The following is a 17805-nucleotide window of genomic DNA, read 5'->3' as shown; positions in this document are numbered from 1 at the left end:
GTCAGGGTCGTAACCTCCCTTCCCATCCCACCATTTACATTATTTCTTACCACAGACAGAAACACAAATGCCATCATGGTCATTCAGCAGAATTTTTCCATCAGGACAGTAGCATCCCTCAACAAACACTGGTGTGTTATTTTGGGAGGGGAGGGTGTCCATAACGACTTCTCTGCACAATTAGAATATAAACAGGAGCAAATGAGAAGCAGAAATGCGACCCAGAACGGTCAGACACCGAAATCCATCAGGAATGTGAACTTCCAGACTTCCTTGGCAATTTTCAAGTTATGGACTTGAAAAGTGCCTTAGGAAATGACCCACCTGCTGAAGCAAGTGTTTCTTCTTGCTTTCCCGCATGGCTTATATACCTGATCCCAAGCACAGACAGCCTCTGTGGAGCATTATAACACACAGGTTAGAAAGCCCAGACCCATGCGAACCCTTCAATTCACAACGGATGAACTGAACATGCTAACACAGCCCACCTCACGGGTCCACACAGCCCAGGCTCCTGCCCAGCAAGGGGGTCCCTGCGTCTTCAGCAAGAGAGGATCAATGGATTCAGCAAGGTGCTTGTGACAATCCTAGTAGTGCTTACCCCGAATCACTGGGTCCCCCTGAGCAGGGCAAAGCACGCAGAGAGAAGCTGTGTGTTGCCATCTAGTGATGAAGCTCTAGGACACACAGGGCTCCTCAGCTGAGCTGCTCAGGAGAGATTATGGGCCTGTTTCACAATTGTTTTGCACCAGTTCTGGACTGGAACAACCTCTTTGATTTGTTTCTGCTTTTTCTCAGGTCCAGGAGCAGCTCAGGAAAGATTGAAGCCTGATGATGCGGAGGAACACAAACAGGCGTGTAGGTGAGGAAAGAACAGACCGGAGCTGCTTCACCACCAGCAAGTCTTTCACAGGCTTACCACACTGCCCATTCGCCTGCCTCCTCCAGTCCACGCAGACCCCATGGAGCCCACACAAGGCTGCGTATGTCTGCATACTCTGGCACTCAGTGCTGGTGTGCTGTTCTGAGCACCCGCTGGCCACACAGGCCTCGTAGTAGGGCTGGGGGGGGACCACGCTGTGGCACTCAGTCAGGTTCCTTCACAAAGCAAGGAGATAGACAGGACATTTCACTTCCTTGGGCTACTTCCAAAGCAGAATTCAACTCAGAACCAAACCCATCCCCACCCAGAGAAAGCCTCAAGGTAAAGGTACAACTACAAATTGCTCTGATAGGCAATACACCCACACAGCTTAATTAAGAATGAGCTTTACCTCCAAATCCTTACAATGCTTTGAAAGGAAGCAATTTTATGTTGGACTGATACCTGCAAAGAAAAGTCTCCTGCATGGCTTACAGCTATAATTCTATATGCTGACAATTTTATGTCAGCATGTTTGACAATCCTGTTTTAAACCACAAAATTATTTTTAAAACAGACACACACTTACTATATTCTGACTGTGTTCCTTTTTATCCAGAGCTTTCAGATACTGAATTATAGCTAGTTTCTGGTAGGCTTCTCTAGAACTGACAGGCAGAGGGAGTGCCAAGCAGCAGACACTATTAAGGGAGGACTGATTTTAATCATGCAGCTGAAAAATATCTGCCAAATGCAGGAGCACATCTGTTCACTGCTCAGTTTTTCAAGGTATGCTCGATTTCACATTTTCATCACGTCCTATAAGCATTTCACCCAAGTCATGTAGTGAAGCACAAAATTATCTTGTGGACTTATTTTTCTGGCACTTTTGGGAGGTATCTTACCAGATGATTTTACATAGGTTGGAAGGCTCACAGTGCTGATGATATTCAATCTCAGCTGGTTCTGAGACACCTGGATTACAGTATCTGTTGGTAGTATCTGGGACTTTCCAATCTAATGCCATCTCTTTGAAGGACTCGATAACCTCACCATTCCTCTTCATAGCATCATCAGACTTCTGGTTAGTGCAGGTACCTGGTAGCAATATAAAAGCAAAGTGACAGTTTGTGGACAATTGATGCTGATGAAGCTGCTTTTAGAGAAACGTGGTGGTTGATGCATTTCTTCTGGTGGTTAAAGTAACTGAGATGGCTCTGTCTAGCACAGGACTCTCCAGATTTCATACATTCCCATATTGAGTAGATACGATTGAGAGGAAGGCCTTAGAAAAAGCCTAACTCCATCCACCAAGACTGTGAACAGAATGAAAGGAAGTGACTTAAAACTCTGTCGCCTGACATGCCTTTCAACCAAATAGAGATAAATTTGTTAAAATTTATGATAAATAGAAATCAGTGGAGTTGCAAGCATTTAGAGATGCTTACAAGGGGATGAGAGAAAGAAGGAGGAAAATTTATTGCATTCATTACTGTCAGCTGATGAGGACACTCACCACACAGTCCCATGGTATTGTTATAAAACTTTCCAAAAGGGAGTTTTATATAAAATGCAAGTCGACTGTAGGAGATATAAACTTCTAATTCAGGTATTTCAACTATGACGTAAAGGCCAGAACTGGTTATCCTGATACCATTCTTGGAAACGTCCGGAACAACTTTCTTATCATTAAACAAAATCTAAAAGGAAGAGAAACAAAAGGTCTCTATGGACATTCTTCTTTTGAGTAAGGTATATGGTTTGTGCAACTGGAAAGTAGAGGAGTACAAATTCAGACTTCAGGTGCATCAAATGAAGTATATCAAAGGCAGTCATTTAAGCAGTTGTCTATGATTCCTTTTTAATATGTTGTAATTTATATTTGAATACTCATGCCAGGAAGAAAACCACACCTTTTAATTATGTGATCATTTCCTAAATTTTTAGAATATACAAATTTTTGTTGACACAAAAAAAAGAGGCAGAGAGAAAGCAATGAAATTGAATTTCCTACGCATTCTTTACAAGCTTCATCCTTTGTGACAGGACATTTGGTAGTACAATAATAGAACTACAGCAAAACAATAATGAAAATTCATTTTAACATAATACTTTACCAAGTTTGTTTGTTTTCCATATTCCATTGCTTGTGTCAGAATAACAACAGAGTTGGAGTGAAAAATGAGAAGGGACATTGAACAAATTGCTCCATCAATGACACCACAGTAGTAGTTGTCTATGTGAATCCAAAAGTTGTGAAAGTCAGGATGAATTGACTTCACAAGGACATAGGTACAGTTTTCTTTAAAATGATAATATGTTCCATCAAAAGTCACATAATGCTCATTTCCCCATCCACTGCAAATACCTGGAAGACAAAGTGACAGACTTCAAGTTTGGCTTCTGAGTTTCCTGTAAGTACAAGCTGGTTTTAATTCCTTTACTCATTTCAGTGAGGGCTGAAATAACCAGTTTGATAAAGAAAAATTAGCCTGGCAAGAACGCTTTTATCTGCTCTTAACAGCCAATGTTTTAGATTGGACTTCTGTTCCATTACATACTACTGAATTCATATGAATAGATGTTGACCACATAGACTTCTCTTTCTTGAGGCCCAGCTGAGCATAACATAAATTTCAGGAATTCTCCTGCTGCAGTACTTACACTGACACTCAAAGACTTCACAGCATCCAGTTTCATCATAGTGTTTTGTGAATGGGAAGCCATTGACACAGAGTTTCAGTTGCTGAGGAGGGCAAGTCATGCTGGACAGTTTAATATTGTTTTCTTCTCCCAGGCAAGTGGCAATCTGGCAGTTTCCAAAGTTCCATGTTTCATTAAACTATTGATGGATTGAAAAAGAAGAGAAGAGATAAATAACAAAGTAATGTAACAAAACTAAAAATCACACACAGCAACTATGCTCCATTCAGTTAATTCTCTGGCACGGCAGTATTTGGTATCTACTCTTTCTCTGGACACCAGGCTATATGAAACATATAGCAATCATCAGAGCCTTGATATTTACTTCTGTTCTACAACATTTTGTATAGGACTCACTGTTAAGGTCTTGACCACTTCTGATGATGGGACAGTGCCAGACGTGGTTTCCTAGCCTTTGTTGAGCTTAGGTAGCTCTGCCCATGTACAATCATTTAGATGTTTCAGGTGAACAGAATACATACAATACAGAACAGAATAGAGAATCTTCAACTTATTTCTTCAATTATTTGGGGGCTTCTGGTATACTTCTAAATTATCTAATTCAGCCACATCTACAGTCCAGCTGTAGAGGTGGTTACCAGCATCAGAGGAGAACATCAAATTTGGCTGTAGGCAATGCTATAGCTGAAGAAACAGATCTTCTTTCAAGTCTCTCACCTTTCTGGGAGGAATGAGCCCAAGACAATCGCTCACAGGAGTCACCATAGAAGCAGGAACTTGGCTTGTTGCACTGGGAGCAGATGTTGGTGGACAGGCTTTGGAGTTTGGATCACAGATCTTGAGGGCCTCATTATGACCAATTTTACATTCTGCCCAAATTAATTCAATCTGGCACGATGCATTGCAAACAGAGTAAGCACAACGACCTGATATATTCACTGGCAGAGAAACATTTTCTCCTGCAAGGCCAAAACCAGACTGTTAGTGCTGGACTGTGCGTGAAACTGGTAACTTAAGGCCTATGCATCACAGATCAGCCATGTAGTCAGACCTGTATTTAACTAGTTGGGTCTGCCTGTACCTGAGGGCCCTGTTCAGGTGTGACTGTCTGTCTGCAACTGTTTGAATTCAATGACTGAACCTGAGCTCAATTCATCCAAATGGCAAAGACTGAGGGAAGGCTACCAGCAGCTGATCTGAAATTCTCCTTTTAAGTACATTAGCAGGAACTGAAAATGACTACAAGAGGTGGGAATACTGAATACATCACTGAGTGCATCTGGTCTTCACAAAGACCAGGAGACGGGTGGTTCAGGAGCTGCAAGGAGATGAAGAAGAGACTTCCATCCTCTGCTTTTGGAATATGACTGTGGATTACAAGCCCATGTTCAGCAGTTTGGGATTCAGGGTTTGTGCTGGAGATCACTGAAGTTAACATATGGTATAAGCTTCCTTACACCAGGTATATCCTAACCAGGATAAAGTTATAGGATATGGGAGAGCTGTATTTCTGAAGGTGTTAGAGTTCAAAGATGTAATAACCTGTGGTAATGTGTAAATGCAGCAGGCTGTATAAGCACTTGCTGAAGCACCTTCATCTAAAAGTACATCTTCCCACATCCCTTGAGGGTAGGAAGGGTCTACAGAGGGGTCTAGACAGGCAAGATAATAGACTGAGGCCAATTGTATGAGGTTCAACAAGGCTTAGTGCTGGGTCCTGCACTTGGGTCACAACCACCCCAGGCAACATTACAGGCTTGGGGAAAAGTGGCTGCAAAGCTGTCTGGTGGAAAAGGACCTGGGGGTGTTGGTTAATAGCTGGCTGAAAATGACCCAGCAGTGTGCTCAAGTGGCCAAGAAGGTCAACAGCATGCTGGCTTGTATCAGAAATAGTGTGGCCAGCAGGACTAGGGAAGTGATTGTGCCCCTGTACTCGGCACTGGTGAGGGCACACCTCGAGTACTGTGTTCAGTTTTGGGCCCCTCACTACAAGAAGGACATTGAGGTGCTGGAGCATGTCCAAAGAAGGGCAACGAAGCTGATGAAGAGTCTATAGCACAAGTCTTATGAGGAGCAGCTGAGGGAACTGGGATTGGTTAGTCTGGAGAAAAGGAGGCTTATCACTCTCTACAGCTGTAGCCAGGTGGGTGTTGGTCTCTTTTTCCAGGTAACAAGTAATAGGACAAGAGGAAAACCAGGGCAGGTTTAGATTGGATAATAGAAAAAAATTTCTTCACTGAAAGGATTGTCAAGGTGCTGGAGTGTTGAGTCACCATTCCTGGAGCTATTTAAAAGATGCGTAGATGTGGTGCTCAGGGACATGGTTTAGTGGTTGGACTTGGCAATGTTAGGTTAACTGTTGGACTTGATCATCTTAAAGGTCTTTTCCAACTGAAACAATTCTATGATTCCATGGAAAAAAGTTTGCTTGGTTTCTCACCCATTTTTGTCAATTGTCCATGGTCATTGCAGAAGCACGGAGTGGCTACCATCGATGATGGAGGTGCAGATGTTACAAGTTGCATATGTGGTTCTGCAGGAAATGAAATCAATTAATATTCAAATCCCCTACTACTCTACTTTCAAGCCCTATGGCATCTATTACATTCTCTACAATCACAAAAAGAGGAAAAAAATAGTCATTTTTATAGGCCGACCACATTCTGTACAGGTACACACTAAAACCATGCTCTCTGTATTTATATACATCTCTATTATACTGTATGCTACCAGAATAATACACACACACTCCCCCTTGTAGTCAGATTTTTTCTATAAAGAATACAATAAACAGCCCTTCTGCTGTCGCTTATTCATTCCAACTTAAGGTTTCTTTGAACTTTCTAGTCCTGCAGGACTTCACCTGACTTTGGAGAGGTGATTTCCAGTGGCACTCCATTTTGCCCTATAATGCCTTCTTGCAAAGAATCTGTTGGTTTAAATACAGACAGATCATTTAGACATTTTACTATGCAACCTACACTCTGCTTTCAATAGCCCTTCTTTCCCTAGCTATTACTCCATTATAGTTCTTATTCCACTTGTTAACACATTTAGTAAATACCAAACACAGGTTCACCATCAAGTCTTTAGCTCTTCCACTTGCTTGAGTAGAGAAGCTAGCTTTTAATTTTCCTTGTCCCCTTTGTATCATTTGCTACCAGGATAATACACTTTTTTTTTTTTTTTAGCCACTTATTTTTCTTTGCTATAATCATGTGGCAAAATTCCACCTTTTCTTCATTTCTTTTTACTTCCTATTTTCTGTTCATTCACATCCCCTTCACCCTGCAACTTCTCTTTTAGGACAGGAGTAAACCACCAGGCAGCTTTATTTTCTTGCTCCAGTGACCCATTTGAGACTGACATTCCAATGAAGAAAACAGTACAATAAGAACCATAGTGTGATATAGGTGATGAGAAGGAGAAAAACAAGGTTTAGAAGTATGAAATATTAAGACTAACAACACAAGAGTGTCAATTGTGGTATGCCCAAGGTTATTGTAAAAGCTGTACTGAAAAATGGCCAAATCTCTCTATTCTCTCTTTACCCCATTGACAGTAAGAATCTATAAAAATTACACTTTTGGTACCCACCATGAGACCCACAAACTCTGACCTTTCATTCCTGAACCTTCAACTGCTTTAAATTCTGTGAGTATCCTAGACATGCAGTAAGAGTCTTTTTCCAAGATGGAGGAATCTTATTACCATTACAGACTTTCATAAAGTCACCACCAAACCTCTTATAAATCTAGTACCTTCCGCTGGTGTGGATGATGTTCTGCAACGGACGAGTGTTTTAATGATCACTCCATTAGGGCCACAGACGGCGTCACCGCACTCAGTCCCATATACTTGGCTGTATACAGTTTCATTTAAGGTGTAGGTCTTTCCATTGTAGCAGCAAAGGCAATCTGAGTCACCAAAAGAGCAAATTCTATGGTAACAGGAGACACTTGTAACATAAATATAAATACAAATTACAAGAAAACCAAATTCTATATTTACCCTTCTGTAGCTCATATCATTAAACAATTACCCAGCTGAAACACTTTCTCAGTCTCTACTTGAGAAGTTGCACTGGGAGTCTACCTCATTTATTTAAAGTTGTTGGATTTTTGTTGTTGCTGGTGTTCCTTGGAGTCAGCTTGCATGGAGGAACTACTGGCTGGTGAAAGCATCAGAATTGGCACTGTCCTCACCCAGCATGGAGCATGGGTGCATTCTCTCTTGGCAGGGAAAGTGACTGGGATTACTGCCTTGCTGACTGATAAAACACTGGCTCAGAAGGTGTTGCACAGCCATTTCCATCCACTAATGATGAACATGCAGTGATAAACAATTTCATTTAAATATATAAGAATCTGTCCAGGTTTTGGAGAATGTACTTTCAGGAACCCAAGGGAATATATCTATTACTGTAGCAAACCCAAAGATGTGTTGTCTGCTGGGTCACCCTGCATTTTGGGATGTGGTTTCTCCCAAATATGGGAATGAACTTATACCATACCTTAAGCAAGTGTGTCCTTAAGGCACACAAACACGTCTCTCATAAGCTGTCTGTCTAGGCTTATTATGAAATTAGTGGACAGGAAATAGCACCTCTACAAGATTTGCCCTATTCTAAAAGTGCTCATTAAAACAGGTACCATGAATGGCCTGCTTCAGACTACTTTCTGACTGTCCTCTCTGACTGCCAAGGAAATGTAAACGTAGAGAAGTGGTATTTACCTGGGTGAGATGAATCCCACATTTCATGCTTCTCTCCTTCCTCCCTATGATTATCCTTTAGACAGTTCTTCAGGTCAAAGGCTGCATTTTGCTTATCAAATATATCTGTACTGCTGTGCACCTATTGAACTAGCTGGCTGGAGTCCTACTACCAATATGCCTGCAGTAACATGTGATGTTGGGTTGTTTCAGTCCTATCATCACTCAGTGAATGGTGAGGGTAGTGAGAAGTTACCTTTGAAGTCTTCAGTACATAGTTTCTCTTCAGGATCACTGAAGATAAAGAGAAAAGGAGAATACTTGTTTTTTGACTTGAATCAGCATGTGGAATAACAATATCTGCAATGGTATCTACTTTTACATAAAAGCCTACTCCTGGAGGATTTAATGATAATTGCGATTGCCTATGAACATAAACCAAATATTGCCTAGCTTGTCCTTTCCAGTCCTATCCTACCTCTCTCACCATCAACTGACCTACCATGAAGTGCAGTTGGGGAGGGAGACACACTCCCTGCTCTCCTCATCAAAATATGGCTTGTCAGGACTACACTCCGGGTAACAGCCTGGAAAGTTAAAGTAAACAAAGCATTCTTAGTCTGCTTTATATAGACCCAGGGAAAACACATAAATCTATCAGATGCAGATTTGATCCCAAAATGAATGTCATCACAGTGTGAATGTTCTTTATACTACCAATTATTTTTCCACATCCTCTTTTTCCCTCTCTCCCAAAAGTTTTAATAAACTCTGTTTGTCAACATATAATTATTCTTTGCAAATTTAGACCAAATGATCTTTTATCTCTCCCCAGATTTAAAGGCAACAAATTATGCTATGAATGGCACCATCACACAGGAAATTAGCCTAGGCAAGGCATGGTCAACAAGTTTCTGGGGCAAATAGGATATCCTTTCAGCAGCCTTGAAGCTTAAGACATTTAAAACCAGACTAATAGCTTCAACTCCCATAAACTGCATCAAAGCCAAGAAGAATTACCTTCTAAACTGTACAGCAAGTTTCCACATTTCCCTTGTGGGTTCCTGCAGGTCTTTAGACAAGGGGCTCCACAGGGTTTATAGAACCACTCATGTTTGTCAGGTGGATTATAATAATCACAGAACACAGCTGGAACAGAACAATAAAAAAATTCCAAGTCTCAGACACAAGGCAGGGGTTATTTTCTTAATCTTGTAAACAAGAGATTGTTATGTCATGCATGTACAGTGATGTCAAAGTTCTGCTCTTCTTTATCTCCTATGTGCCTGAGCACATGGAACACTGCTTTTCTGTGTGCGTTTTCAGTGCAATACTTACGGCAAATGGCAGGTGTTCTCCAGTCGATACAGACACCAGCTCTGCTACAACTTCTTGAATAAGCAGCAACTGAGGTACAAAAGCACTCACAGTCTCCCACACTATCACAGCCACAGAAGTCAGAAATACAAGATTCATAATATGGTATTGGGTTCACCTATCAAAATACCAACAGATCTATTACCACAGGTGTACCTGCTGCACTGTGTTTTAATGAGAAAAAGGGCTCTGCATTTCTGCCATCCACTGGCAGTTTCTTTGGCAGAACCAGGCTGAGTCTGTGACAGACTAGGATTGTCATAAAGCAGCGATGATATTTTACAACATGTTGCTTTCTATTTTCACCTGCCTGGTAGAATTAGACTCCAAATCTTCTTATTTTCATGTGTGTAATACTGGCATTTACACTCAAAATGTCTTTACAGTGTAATTTCTTCAGGACTGAACTACCTTGTTTTGGGTTGGCACAACTATACGGTGTGTGCACTCTCTAGCTGAGAGATAGTGATTGAGTATAAAAGGAAATACTATTTTCACTGAACTTCACGTGTCTTGTGTTTTAACCTGTGCCAACATGAACTAAACAAGGAAATTAAGCCAAGTTTGCTTTTAAAATGGCTTATTAAACTGCACTGAAGCTTTGTATAGACATTCTCGTTAAGAATTAATAGCCTTGTTTCTGTTTAGATTAATTCAATTTGTGTCTAAAATAAACCAAATAATTAATCTCTTTAGGTAATTTGAATAAACTTTCCCATACAAACAGACCTACACTAACTTATCTCTAGATTTTACAAACCGATACCTAACCTTTTACTTCTGGTGGTCAACTATTATCCTCTTTGTCTTCCGTTGCTTAAAACAGGCACTGCTGTTTCCTTAAAACTGTGCAACAGGATTCAACTGGCATAGCTGTAAAGTGAGGTTTTGAGAGAAGTAGCCCTTCTACTCGGGGATGCTGTGCAATAGCCTTTAAGAGTAACAATTTGTGTTCAAATGTGCTGCATAATAGCAACAAATATCTAGTGTGAAAATACTGAGGATGAGAGAACAGTATTACCTTACTGTGACAGGCTTCAAAGATGTTACTCTTAATGATGCTGCAGTGCTTCTGTCCCAGGACGGACTTGAAAGGCTGATTGGCACACAGGTCAGTCATGTTTATATTGGAGCAGGTGCTTGTTATTTTCCAGCTGTTTCCAAACTCCTGGATGCTCATCTCCACAGACTGCCCTCTGGTTGTGAAGTCATTCCTTGAGCGGCCATCAAAGTCCCCACAAAGGCCACAGACTTTTCCCTGGGTAATTTGTATAGCAACAGTACGTGGTTTGGTTATTTTGAGTGCAGTCCACTGTTTGACAGAAATAAACTATAGAACAGGCCAAGGTACAAGAGCTGCAAATTTCTAAACAGCCATCTAAATACGGCTTAGAAAATGATGGACTTCAAGTGACAAGATCACTTTGTTAGCCCTCCAGTACTGCCCAGTATCTAGCTTTACTTATAGCTCCAAATATTCTGGAGTGTTTCATACTGACTGAACAATGAAATAAAACACAAGACATGGCCTGCTTGCTTCTTCTTGTCCACTGAACCAAACACTTTTCCAAGCTCAGCTTTTCAAACTGGTACTCCAGTTCTGGATACATAATTTTGAGGCCATCCCATACCTACCTGGAAAGACGGTGCCACGTGAACAACAACAGTAGTCTTCTGGTCCCACATGAAGTTCATCCCTTGATTTGTTTCAATCACAATATAACCTCCTCTGAGATCCACTTTGTAATTCTTCTCAGCTCCTGGATTAGTGGCTATCTCCTGAATTCTTCCTTCCAAGAGCCTGATTTCACTGCTCTAGAAGGAACGGATACATTACATGGAAGGAAATGAAATAGAAAACCTAGTGTGACAGCACTGGTATTCTGCCTCTTGTCCTTCATCTCATTTTTCTGTAGTCTTTACACTACATCTTGGTCATCACCAGACATGTGAGCCACAGGCAAGACCCACTGAGTTCAATGGGAAATGTCTGCCCTTGCATGACAAGTTTTACCTCACAGCCACAGAAATTGTGCTCATTCTAGATGAAATCTACTGTGCCGGCACAGCAGCTCCTGAGTACACGGGCAATTGGGCATGCTAGAACACCCCTTGTCATGCTGCTTTGTTTCACCATCCCCTCACTCCCCACTATGGGAGAAATCTTTTTTTGTGTACAATTTGGGGAAATGCTAAGCCTGAGCTGGAGGAAAGAAACTCTTCCTTCTGTAGATACATCTGCCCCATGCTCAAACCACGATACAGAAACACGCTCCTCTAAAAACTTCACCATCACTCCTATACCACTAATGTCACAGATGCAAATACACACACACACACATATACATAGAGTGCTGTTGACTCCCTGCATCTATCCCCTCACCTGCAGAAGTGTCCAGCCCTGTTAACACCAAACACCTAAACCTTTCCCAGCTTGTCTGCCTCTGCTTTCTGGCTGTTGGACTTCCATAGGTACACTCTAGCAGCAATTGAGTTGGAAAATAAGGGGATACTACGCTAACTGCTACAAAATCAAGACTACAGGTCCATAGTTATAAGCAATTCTAGACAAACCTCAAAAATCAGTGTGATCTTTAGGGAGCAGATGGAGAGTGACTTCCCACAGGCGTTGTTCTGAATTACAATTCGGAAGGTGCCAGCATCCATGTTATTGGGGCAAAAATCCTTAGAAAAATAGATAACATTGTATTAGAACTTTTCAGGCAACTACACCAGTCTTAAACATTTTCAGGAGCTCTAAATGAATGACACTCCAATCTGACTTCTGCTATTTTGTTATTTGTTTTATTCACCACAACTCTGGGCATTTTAGAAGAAACTGGTGGCAGCTGACCTGGTGGCAGGTTTGTACTTGACCAGGAATTTCAAAGAGGAAAAAAATGGACCTTTTCATAGCACCAGTCTTGTAGAGTCAAAAAGATAAAATTATTTTTTCTTAAAATTAGCAAAACCAACTGTAATTTCGGGATGACAAAACATCTCAGTACTGTCCCATTACATGCAATTATTATACATGAGGCTCACACATTACCCTTTACGTGCTTCTGTCAAAACAAAAGTACCATCAGTCTTGGATGGTTGAGAGAAACACTTTCAACTCCACACGAATTCCTTTCCCTTGCAGATGCTGGAATTACATCGGGAAAGGGCGGTCCAGCCCAGGAGTTAATCGTTTAGGATCACACAGTGCCCTCTTGTGTCACTACTGAGGGTTATTTGCTTGGCTTTTATATGGAAAATCTCACTGTATCTGCTCTAGGTACAAGAGGAAGAAAGTAGGCTCTGCTCATCAGTGTTGACTATTTTGCATGGGATAGCCCTTTAATTGCTCAGACTGAATACTACAGTGTAAGCTGTGAAAAGCATATGGATGGGAAGTGAAAAAAAATTGTTACCTGAGCTAGGATATAGTCACAGTCTCCCAGGAAATCAAACTTCTCCCCATCAAAGCTCATGTAATGTCCGTTTCCATATAAAGTGCAGGTTCCCTTGCAGGGATTGTCTGTGCAGTTCCACTGCCTTTTGTTACAGGTGCTGGGAAGTGAAATGCAAAGAATCACAGTCTTTGTATGAAGCGTGGTTTTTCCTTAACCCCAAACAGGGGCAGAGTAATTCAAAGGTCTTTGGCAGTACCCCAAAGAAAGCAATCATATTTCACTCTTCCAGGCTTACCCTCTCAACTGTTCTGAGACCATGCCATGAGATGGCATACTTATCAGAAAGTACATGTTTGCTACCAAGACACATTTGAACTTTGTCTATTTTTTATTTTATTTTTTCCTTCAAATATATGTTAAATCATTGTCCTAGGAGCAGATAGTGGGGATTTAGGAGGTAATTTCAAGGTGAAGAACTGAATATTTCAACTATTTCGGAATATTAATCTGTGAGGTACCATGTGGTCAGTTCTGTTCCTGACTATAGTAGTGTGAGTCAATATTATCCCTGTCTTCCCTTGATAAACTCTACGTCCAGTTCAGGACCACAGACAGAAAATTTTAGTTGTTGTATCCTTCACACAGAGACTGCAATTTTTTTCCCCATATATGTCCTGTTCCCATAAGAAAACAAAGCCCTCACTGCAATAAAACCTCTTAATGGCCTCTTTGATATCAACAACTGCTTATCAGGGTTTGGCTTCAAATGTTAAACCTAATTGTTAGTAGCAGTGGTGATCAGACCAAAGTGTTTCTGGCTCTTATTTTCTGTGCAGCCTCTTGGGAGGACTATACAGTCTCATCCTCCCTAAATAATGGGTAAGGATTCAAAGCGTTTTACCCACCATGATCAGTAATAACAGTGAAGTCTATGGCAGTGTTATACCAGCAATAGGACCAACTAGAGCATTCATCTATCTTATTTGAGAACTACGCACCTAGAAGCACTGCAAGTCACTGGAAGATTGTTGTGATTCCTCCCTCCTCTAAACTCAATCCTTTTCTGGGGTTCAGCTGCACCCAACAGACACAAACTCACTTCCCTCTTGTAGAATGACCAGCCACAGACCAACCTGGATGAGGCTGGTACTTCTAAAGCTGGTGTGAAAACAGTTCGCAGAAATGGACAGAAGTTATTTTACGAAAGGTCTTGGTACTTATTCTCCCCAAGTGCAGGCTTGTGCAGCATGTTGTAGAGAGGAAACATTTCCCCTTTTATTTTTACCAGAAGCCTGATGGCTCTAATGATGAAGAGGAAGGCTTCGGAACACATCCTGCCCCATGGGTGCACTATACACCGACAATTTTAACAGTCTTTGTTATAAAACAAGGTTCCCTGGAATAACCTACCATGTGTTGCAGTCCACTTTGATGATTTCCCCAGGTTTATAAAAGTGTCCTCCATGGACACATGGACATTGATCTTTGGGAATACATCCTCCACTGCCATCCAATACCAGCCCATCGGGACACATGCAGCCAGAAACACATTCTGTGACATACTGCATATATAAAGATACAACACAAGGCATCTCATTAATGCACAGATAGTACAGGGAATAAGCAGAGGTGCTAGCTCTGGATGCCAAACTTTTGGATTTTTTTTTTAAATCCCATAACTGTAAGTTAGTGATGATAAAACTACAAGTATGATGGCTATGTGGGTAGCTATAGCTGCTGTGTTATCAGTAAAGTAGTTGGTCAGTTGAACAGCATAACATGTTACCGTCAGCGTTTGTTAAGGACAATCATACATGCACAATCATGTCCCATTCTCCTGCTAGGAGGTGAAGTCCTTACACAGTGCATATCCTGTGTCTTACAACTTTTCTGACACTCCGATCCAATCGCACCAGGACCCGCAGAGCTGCAGTTGAAGTAATACATAGGAGCTGGGCAATCTGTAGGAGGAAGAAAATATTTTAGGAAGGTAATTTAGTGAAAGCGATAAGGATACTGTCAGTAATTGTAAAACAGAGCAGAGCATTTCAGAAGGCAGCATGTGTCTCTTATTTACAGTTTCTATTTGCTTTTGTTTCTGTCCACCAACAGTTAGGGGAGAAGGAGGCAGATAACTTCTAAGCCTTGGGAAATACCATCATCTTTTAAAGAATTCAGCAAGTCTGATGACATTTTTACAAAGACAACTATTATCAATAACCAGCACATTTCAGGGACAAGGCAAAAATGTACAGAATACTAACATGTTACAGAAAGTGAGAGATACACAGGAAAACTTTATAAATACTATCTGGCACCATAATGCCATTATTTAACAAAATCTCACCTTTTACCAGCACAGTTTCTCCAATGCAGTCTAATCTTCCTTGAATGCATTTGCTAGAGAGATATCATAAAATGAAACACATCAGCTCTTTGTACATTTCTCTCTCAGTAGAGAGAAAGGCATTGCAAAGCTTCATTAGTCACACAAATAACAAATTCCTGTCAAAATTAATATTTGGTACTGCTGTCAGGTTCACAGACATGAATTACCATCCCCAGAAGGAAGATTAAGACACCCACCTCTTAAATACTCTTCCCTCCTCTGTCACTGATTTCTTGTGTGTTTTCCCTAAACCAAGTTTTTCCTAAGCATCTGTTTTCCACTCTGTGAGATGAGACTAATACTTTCTTAAATAAGAGACCTCTTAAATTACTAAATTAATCTGTGTTTACAAAATAGTCTAGAATCCTCATTAAAAAATATGGGAGTTGGAAGAGAGAGAGAGAGAGAAAATATGTAGACATCAAAAGATACAAATAATTTTTTTTAATAAAACAGCCTTCCCTTGGTATTTGTTTGCATTGCTGCCCTGAACTGGTTGAAAATGAGAAAACAACAAATTGTTTTTCACTGCAGACACAAATTAATTATGTTACCTTTAGTATTTTCCCCAAAATTTCTCTCTATCTCTCTCTTTTAAAAAAATGCTTTTTAAAAACTGCAATTTTGGGGTTTTTTCCTGGACCATTTTTATTTTTTAAATAGTCTTCAGGATGGTGTGTTGGAGGGTGTTTTTTACTTTGCTTTTTCGTTTCAAAGACAGAAATTCCCCCAAGCCCCTTGTCTTCTAGAAAACTTGCTCCCACTCTATATGGATATTTTTTACACAACAATGAACTTTGCATAGAGATAGATTGCAAACATTATCCTACTTAACATGTTTTCAGGTTCTTGTTTGCTAGCAGGAATATAGGATCTTAACCTTTGCTGTGGCTGCACTTCCTGCCAGGGGAATATTTGCTTTGGTACAATCTAGGAGAAATTTATCACTATTCCTTACAGTAAAACGACACCATTCGGGGATTAGAGCTGGGAGCTCTCCGGTGAGCCCTGACGTCCCCCAGCTATGCAGCCTTTGCGTCATCAGAGCAGCTTACCACATCAGTTTGTCCTCTTGGAAGGAGTTGCCAGGCTGAACAATCTTGCCTTTGTAGTAGCAGGGACAGTCATCTGGAGTCACACATTCCTCCTCATCATTGACGTAGGTCCCTTCAGGGCAACCACAGCCCTCCATAGGAGCGATCTGAACTTTACACAGTGGATCAGGTTCATCCAGCGAGCGGCAAGACTGGTTACAGTACTTCACACTATAGTTGTAAACCATAGTCTCAGGACACTCCTCAGAGGGATCTTTGCAAGAGAAATAAAGTAGATGTACGGCCTTCTCTGTGCTGTTAATGCAGCTTTCTGCACAGTTAGCCATAAATATGCTTTTTTCAAACTAGAAGACCTTGTATGCCAGTGGTCTGGGGGAAGTCTGCTCACATAGCTTAAACTATGTAACATGGAATACTGAAACACCCCTTGTTGTCATCCTCTGGGGCAATGAGAAACAACAGTTTCTAAGACCTCTGGGTGGACCAAACAGTTAAATACCAAAATCTAAAGAGTTCAACTGACCCTGTAAGACAGTGAAAAGCTGGTTGATTTTCACAGGCTAATAAGAAAAAACCACCTTCAAAACTCTGCCATAAAATCTGCAGTAGAAATCCGTAGGGATGACATCAAATTTTGTCAGGAAATATCACTCACATTAAGGCTGTGGTTTTCAAGAAAGCCTGGCATCCAGATTCCTCTGAAATTCAGTGAGAGTTGGGGATCTAGTAATCTTGGACTTCTTTCTAACTCACATCCGCAGATTTAACCCCACAGCTATTTTTCAGATACTCACAGATGTACTAGAAGGTACAGGGGAGTTGTTCATTGGCAATCATGTTAATCAACTTTCCAACAATGTTATCACCATATCGGCAATAGGTTCCATGCTTCAACAAAGCTATGTATGGTTTTCCAGTCCGTGACCACAGTACGCTTTCTTAGATTAGTTAGTATGCTAGGTTTGTGTACACATTCAAAACCACCACCTCCAGCAACAAAAAACAGTTGGTTTCCTGGTCTTAGCTGGAGCAGACACGATATCCTGTGTATAAATCAGGCAGGTCATATTATCCTACTTTGTAGGCATAGTATGAAGATGCAGCAACTTGTATTTGTAAATCAAAATAGGCCAAATAAGAAAGATATTAATAAAGATGTTGAAGCTGAGTTTACATCAGATTTACCTTAATGGGTGTCTCAATTGTTAGCTACTAATGCAATAAAATAATGTGTTTACTTTTTTTCTTTAATTAGTCACAGAAGAAAAAGATCAATTTTGGTAAAGTGAGATCTGGTAAGAAAAAGGTTATTTGATTATAGTGATCATGGTCACAGATTTGTAATCT

The 17805-nt window shown here is 40.8% G+C and overlaps 1 protein-coding gene across 4 annotated transcripts in view; it reads right to left on the bottom strand.

Annotated features, from left to right (window-relative positions):
* LOC104638815 (mucin-5B) overlaps window positions 1-17805 on the bottom strand; it is a 51357-nt gene that overhangs the window by 9097 nt on the left and 24455 nt on the right. For 3 of the 4 annotated variants that reach the window (XM_075754895.1, XM_075754894.1, XM_075754897.1), the window contains exons 17-39: window positions 16459-16711; window positions 15362-15414; window positions 14875-14975; window positions 14425-14576; window positions 13033-13171; window positions 12191-12301; window positions 11252-11431; window positions 10638-10874; window positions 9578-9734; window positions 9260-9388; window positions 8742-8826; window positions 8496-8533; window positions 7288-7443; window positions 6390-6455; window positions 5967-6059; window positions 4244-4485; window positions 3527-3704; window positions 2980-3230; window positions 2379-2562; window positions 1768-1960; window positions 920-1098; window positions 325-394; window positions 51-172 (exon numbers count right to left, since the gene is read on the bottom strand). In XM_075754895.1, the coding sequence (XP_075611010.1) occupies window positions 51-172; window positions 325-394; window positions 920-1098; window positions 1768-1960; window positions 2379-2562; window positions 2980-3230; window positions 3527-3704; window positions 4244-4485; window positions 5967-6059; window positions 6390-6455; window positions 7288-7443; window positions 8496-8533; window positions 8742-8826; window positions 9260-9388; window positions 9578-9734; window positions 10638-10874; window positions 11252-11431; window positions 12191-12301; window positions 13033-13171; window positions 14425-14576; window positions 14875-14975; window positions 15362-15414; window positions 16459-16711 (3369 nt within the window). The remainder of the gene's footprint in view (window positions 1-50; window positions 173-324; window positions 395-919; window positions 1099-1767; window positions 1961-2378; window positions 2563-2979; window positions 3231-3526; window positions 3705-4243; window positions 4486-5966; window positions 6060-6389; window positions 6456-7287; window positions 7444-8495; window positions 8534-8741; window positions 8827-9259; window positions 9389-9577; window positions 9735-10637; window positions 10875-11251; window positions 11432-12190; window positions 12302-13032; window positions 13172-14424; window positions 14577-14874; window positions 14976-15361; window positions 15415-16458; window positions 16712-17805) is intronic. The other variant, XM_075754896.1, reaches the window with a different exon arrangement.

The sequence above is a fragment of the Balearica regulorum genome, chromosome 5, assembly GCF_011004875.1.
Source record: "Balearica regulorum gibbericeps isolate bBalReg1 chromosome 5, bBalReg1.pri, whole genome shotgun sequence".
In the NCBI taxonomy this organism is placed as follows: Eukaryota; Metazoa; Chordata; class Aves; order Gruiformes; family Gruidae; genus Balearica; species Balearica regulorum.
Note: the sequence above shows the minus strand (reverse complement) of the source record. Positions and strands in the feature narration are given on the sequence as shown.